Here is a 5,816-nt window from a genome sequence, read left to right as displayed (position 1 = left end):
GCCTGAGTTATCCATGCTGACCAACTTGTCTACCTGAGTGTATAGGCTCCTTTATCCTGGATGGTACTGATGTGCTTGTCAGAGCTGCGCTCACCCAGGCCAATGGAGAACATTCTGTTACTCTCCTGCCTTGTGCTTTCTAGATGGTGACAAGGCTTTGGCCTATGGGGAAGCAGAGTCACTGTAGAGTTCCCAGCCTTTGACCTGCTTCTGTTGGTATGGTATTTATTTGGCTGGGCCATTTAAATTTCTAATGAACGGTGATCCCTGTGATCTTTTTGATGGGGAACTCATGATGGCAATGACCTAATGTCAAAGGTAAGGTGGTTAGGTTCTCATTGCAAATGGTCAGTGTTTGGCATTTGTGGCACGAATGTTACCTGGCACTTATTAGCCTTTGCCTGGATGTTGTCCAGGTCTTCCTTGTGTATTGAGGAGTTGGGAATGAAATGGAACATAGTGCAGTGGCCAGCAAGTATCCTAATGTTACCTTATCATGGAAGGGAGGTCATTGATGAAGACGATTAGGCCTCTGATACTGCTGGAATGATTGTCCTTCAACAACCACAACCATCTATATTGTGTGAGTTATGACTCTAACCATTGGAATGTTTTCCCTTTTGTCTTCGGTTTTACCTGGACTCCCTGATGCCAAACTCAGTAAAATGCTGCCTTGATGTCAATGATAGTCACTCTCACCTACCTCTGGAAGTTAATCTTTGGTTCATGTTTGGCCCAAAGCCATGATGTAGTCCTGGCGAGACCCAAACTGAATATTGGTGAGTAAATGCTGCTCAATAGCACTGTGATGTCTTCCATCATTTTGCTCCTAATTGAGAGTAGACTGGGTGGTAATTAACTAGTTTGGGACATACCTGGGCAGTTCTCTACATTGTCAAGTAGATGCCAGTGTTGTAACTGCACTGGAGTAATTTAATCGAAGCACATTTAGTTCTAGAATGAGGTCTTCAGTACCACAGCTGGGATGTTATCTGGGCTCAAGCATTTGCTATATCCAGTGGTGTCAGTCTTGATGATATATGGAGTGAATTGAATTGACTAGAGACTAGAGGAAGCCAGGATGGATCACCCATTCGGCACTTCTGGCTGAACATGATTATAAATGCTTTGGCCTTTTTAGCATTTATTTGCTGGGCCCTGCCATTATTGAGGATGGGGATATTTTCTGTTTTTATTTACTCACTTTCAGTATCGGGTGTGACCAGCAGGTCCAACATTTATTGTCCATCCGTAATTGCCCCTGGGAAAGAGGTGGTGAGCTGCTGCCTTGACATATTGCAGCCCTTCGTGTGAAGGTCACAGTACGTTGGGGAGGGAGTTCCAGAATTTGGACCCGGTGACGATGAAGGGCCAATGATCTAATTCCAAGTCTAGATTGTGTGCAGCATATGCAGTCTCTTGTTCAGTCCTCAGCAATGGCCCAGAACTTCCATTTGCTTGTCATTTGAATCCTCTACCTCACTCCTACTCTGACATCTGACGTTGGCCTTCTGCAAAGCTCAACTTAAATTTGAGGAACAGCAACTCTCCTTTTAGATAGCAATTTGGCACGTATATACTGCCTTGCAGATGAAGCAGTGCTATATGTCAGATAAGGAGCATTGCAGAATTCCCTTCAGTAACTTCAGATAAATGTTTTGCATTTTCACTTCTAGGCTTTGCAGTGTCATCTGTTTGGTCAGCTAACCTCTCCCGCCTATAGAAGGTGGGAATGGGCCAATAAAAGATAGATATTTAGATTTTTGTTTTAGATAATTATTAGTCATATGTACGTCGAAACACACAGTGAAGTGCGCCTTTTTGCGTTACTGAGAATTTGCTGGGGGCAGCCCGCAAGTGTCGCCACTCTTCCAGCGCCAACATAGTATGCCCACAGCTCCTAACCCGTACGTCTTTAGAAAGTGGGAGGAAATCGGAGCCCCCGGAGGAAACCCACGCAGACACGGGGAGAACGTACAAACTCCTTACAGACAGCGGCAGAATTGAACCTGGGTCGCTGGCACTGTAATAGCGTCGTGCTAACTGCTACACTACCACCATTCTAGAAGAACAACCTGTACTCTACTCTGCACACCATCCCACCTTTCTGTGTTTCTTAAAACCTGTTTACCTCTCGACTATCTGTACTTCTGATGAAGGGGCACAGATTTGAAACATTAACTCTAGGTTTTTCACTTCACAGGTGCTGCATTCCCTGCTGTTTATTTCCAGCATGTTTCTGTTTTGTTTTTGAACTTCTCTGCCCTTGGCCAACAAGACTTTTCCAATGAAGTTCAATGTTAGATTGATGAACAACACATCACGACCTTGCAGACTCTGGAGGTGTTCAATTATTGATAGAGATTCACGTTTTGATAATTGAACTCTAATTTCCAGGTCCTACATGCCAGTCCTTGGTGCCTTTGCATGACCCACTGCTGTCTCCTTCTGCTTACACCATTTTCTCTTTAGTTTTTAATACTTCCTGTGCTTCCCCCTTATCATAGATCTTGCCCTTTGTTTCCTCCTTCCTCTCCCTTGCTCTGTTTCTCCAAATATGTGTAGTTGCTAACTTTTCCCAACTCTTTAGAAAGGCTATGGACACGTTTTTGCCACAACACAGGCTACCATGTCTGCTACACATCTTTGGGTCTTGTTTTTGATTTCCTGAATCAGCAGTATTTAACTTTTGCATTTTCTACATTTTTAAAGTTGAATGTAAGGAGTAGTACCTCCTTCTGACAAAGCTTAATACTGTACAGACTTCAACACTTAATGAAAGTGGAAAAAAAAACTGCAGATGCTGGAAATCTAGAAAAATAAGTGCGGGAGATACTTAACAAGTCAGACCGCATTGGTGGAAAGTGAAACAGTTAACATTTCAGGTTGCAGACCTTTTGTCAGACAACTTTTTGACAGAAGTTCCTTGACTGAAAATGTTAACTCTGTATCGCCTTCCACAGATGCTGCCAGTCCTGAGTGTCTCTAGCATTTTCTGATTTTGGTTCTGAACTCGATATATTTGAGTTCAGATAGTCAGCATTTCAGGAATTTTCAGTGCGGGTTTCCAGCATTGCTTTTTCAGATATATTGGTAATTTGGATAATAGTTCTGTGTTTTCACCTCCTAGGCTTTTGTTACTTGCACACTCATCCCTTTTGTCATTTAATCTCTCCTGCTCTCCATCCTTTCACAGACCTTTCATTCTCCCCTCCTCCCTACCTCTCTAAAAATTTGTTTGGCTCTAACACTTCCGATGTAAGCTCACTGACTTGAAGCGTTAACTCTGTTCTCTGTCCACAGGTGCTGTCTGACCTGCTAAGTGTTTCCTGCATCTTGTATTCTTATTTCTGTTTTTCACATGCAGTCTCAGTTTCAAAAAGTGAATGCTATAATCTACATTGATTTTTGGGGTATTAATTCCCATCGGTGTCTGTAAGGAGTTTGTGCGTTCTCCCGTGTCTGCGTGGGTTTCCTCTGGGTGCTCCGGTTTCCTCCCACATTCTAAAGACGTACGGGTAGGTTAATTTGGGGGTTTAAAATGGGCGGCGCGGACTCGTTGGGCCAGAAGGGCCTGTTACCATGCTGTAAATAAAATTTAAAATTTAAAAAAAGCCAATGGAATGTAGTTCCAATAATGGCTCAGCAATCGACCGGATGTCCAGAGCGGGACAGCTGATCAGAAACATTGTGCACTGACCATCTAATCCCTTTGTCATTCACCTCTTTTTTTTTCTGTGTATTCTTAGGGGAAAATACACAAAAGATGAGATCTGCACAGTACCCAACCCCAGCAGAATTGGATGCGTATGCTAAGAAAGTTGCCAACAATCCACTGACTATAAAAATCTTCCCAAACAGCGTCAAAGTACCACAAAGGAAACACCTGCGTCGTACAGTGAATGGTTTAGACACTTCGGGCCAGAGATTCAGTCCTTACCCTTCTCAAGCTGGTTCTAACCGTGGTTTGCTCGCAATTGTCAAGCTACCAACGAAAAGGATTGTGAAGGACTTTGACGGAACCCGCGTGAGGTTGCTGCCAGACGTCACTATGAATCCCCCGTCTACACCCTACGCTGCACCTAGCACTTTAACTCACCCGCAGAACACGCTGCTGCAACCTGGTTTACATGGATACCGGAAGATGCGCCAGGATGGGGATGCCCCTCCCAATGTCACGGTGTCTACCTCAACCATTCCGCTCTCCATGGCTGCTAACCTGCAGCAGAATAGGCCCTCGGACTTGAACAGCATCGTGCACCAGATTTACCAGATGTGCCAGGCCAGTGCGGGCCTCACTACTACCTCAGTCTGTGAGGGACAGATTGCCAACCCCAGCCCCATCAGCCGCAATGTGCTGATCCACGCCAGCACCCGGGTGTCTGGCCACGCTGTGCCAGCCCACCTGCCCCCCTGCATTGTAAACCCAGGGGACCCAACCGTTGCCATGACGTCCATTGCCCCAGGTAGCATCACAATGGGCAATGTGAACAGGATGCAAGCGGCCTACCAGAGTGACATGGATTCTGCCACGTGGCATCAGCACCAGCTGGCGCAGCTGCAGCACATGGGTAGGGATGCTGCAGGGGCAGGGCACCCGAGTAAGCTCCAGAGAGACGTTTCCGGAGCTGGATTCGCCAGCAAGGCGCTGGGCTACCCCGCGGAGCTGTGCCTGGGCCAGCCTTACAACCTGAAGGTTCCCGGGGATAAGTTGTCTCCGTCGCCCCCGGTCAATGGGATGCAGGGGGCTCTGCCCTACTCCAACGGGCAGTACTTCCAGCCAATATGGAATAACATCCTTCCAACACCCAACAGCGACAGCTCAGGATCCCAGGACCTGGGAATGGTGTTTCATGGCGGAGCCTCAGGAGCAGCGGACTGCGTGGCAGGGACTCACTTCCGGGCTGGAGCTGGTTCCTCCGGCCAAACGAATGTCCTGCAGACTGTGGAGTACCTAGGAGCAGACTACCAGAACTCCTGCTTTAGAGACCAGACTATGGGGACGCTGGGCAAGGTCCACAGGCTGCCCATCAGCCGAGGCCCAGAACCAAATGTTAACCAGAGTAGTCATATTCACCACCCTGTGTACAGATGAGATGGTGTCCAGTGATCCTGGCACTCGAGTAGTCTTAACATCAATTTTGGATAATGTTCTTTTGTGTTGTTGCCTTTTGATTGCCAAACCTCTCAGTGATTTCCATTTTTGTGTTTTTTAGGGGGTGGGGGCAGGGGAGAGAAATTGTTGCAAACATTTTGCTTTTGAGGGAGGATATTTACTGAAACTGAAGTCTGTACATCTAGCCACCACCTCGACATACAGATTAGAGACCGGTTTCGGTAGCAGGTTTTGGGGGGGGAGGGGGGGTCAAAATGCAAAATGGACGCAATCTTGCAATGTGATCTTTATGCCAGCTTCTTTGATTTGAAAAGCTGATGGCAAAACAGCCTTGGAATTGTCTGGTATGTGTGCACCCAACCCTCAGTAGCATTATGGGGTTCAGTGCTAAGGTATGAGAGTGTCCCCATTGACAGTTCCCACTGGAGAGAGGTGGAAGCCTCTTTGCCACAATGCAGCAATCCAATAACTGTGCCTGCGTTTTCTGGGTGTGTTACCAGCAGGCTGTGGGCAATCATTGAGTTCTTCGGTTTCATGGTTCCACCCCCTCCCTTTCCTCTTGTGCCTTGTGCACTGCAGGTTCGCTGCAGCCTTTATAATCTGTGAACTGCAGAGCTCTGTTTAACCCTGATGGATGATCCAATTGCAAAGCTCTCACCATGAGAGAAAATTTTCAGTGTGAAATTTATGGGCCAAGAAG

General features: G+C 46.6%; 1 protein-coding gene across 1 annotated transcript; it reads left to right on the top strand.

Annotated features, from left to right (window-relative positions):
- The first annotated feature begins 682 nt into the window (after positions 1 to 682).
- On the top strand, positions 683 to 5,326 carry fam222ba (family with sequence similarity 222 member Ba). Its single transcript, XM_052035937.1, has 2 exons — positions 683 to 779; positions 3,750 to 5,326. The coding sequence occupies exons 1-2, from the start codon at positions 683 to 685 to the stop codon at positions 5,093 to 5,095; spliced, it is 1,443 nt and encodes a 480-aa protein (XP_051891897.1). The 3' UTR covers positions 5,096 to 5,326.
- The last annotated feature ends 490 nt before the right edge of the window (positions 5,327 to 5,816 follow it).

Source organism: Pristis pectinata, chromosome 21 (genome assembly GCF_009764475.1).
Source record: "Pristis pectinata isolate sPriPec2 chromosome 21, sPriPec2.1.pri, whole genome shotgun sequence".
NCBI lineage: Eukaryota > Metazoa > Chordata > Chondrichthyes > Rhinopristiformes > Pristidae > Pristis > Pristis pectinata.
This window is presented reverse-complemented; position numbering and strand designations above follow the sequence as displayed.

Bases quoted from the DNA above. Each gene is read 5' to 3' on its own strand.
- fam222ba (XM_052035937.1), top strand. From the start codon at position 683: ATGATAGTCACTCTCACCTACCTCTGGAAGTTAATCTTTGGTTCATGT. The intron at 780-3,749 runs GTGAGTAAATGC...GTGTATTCTTAG, and splicing joins GAGACCCAAACTGAATATTG to GGGAAAATACACAAAAGATG.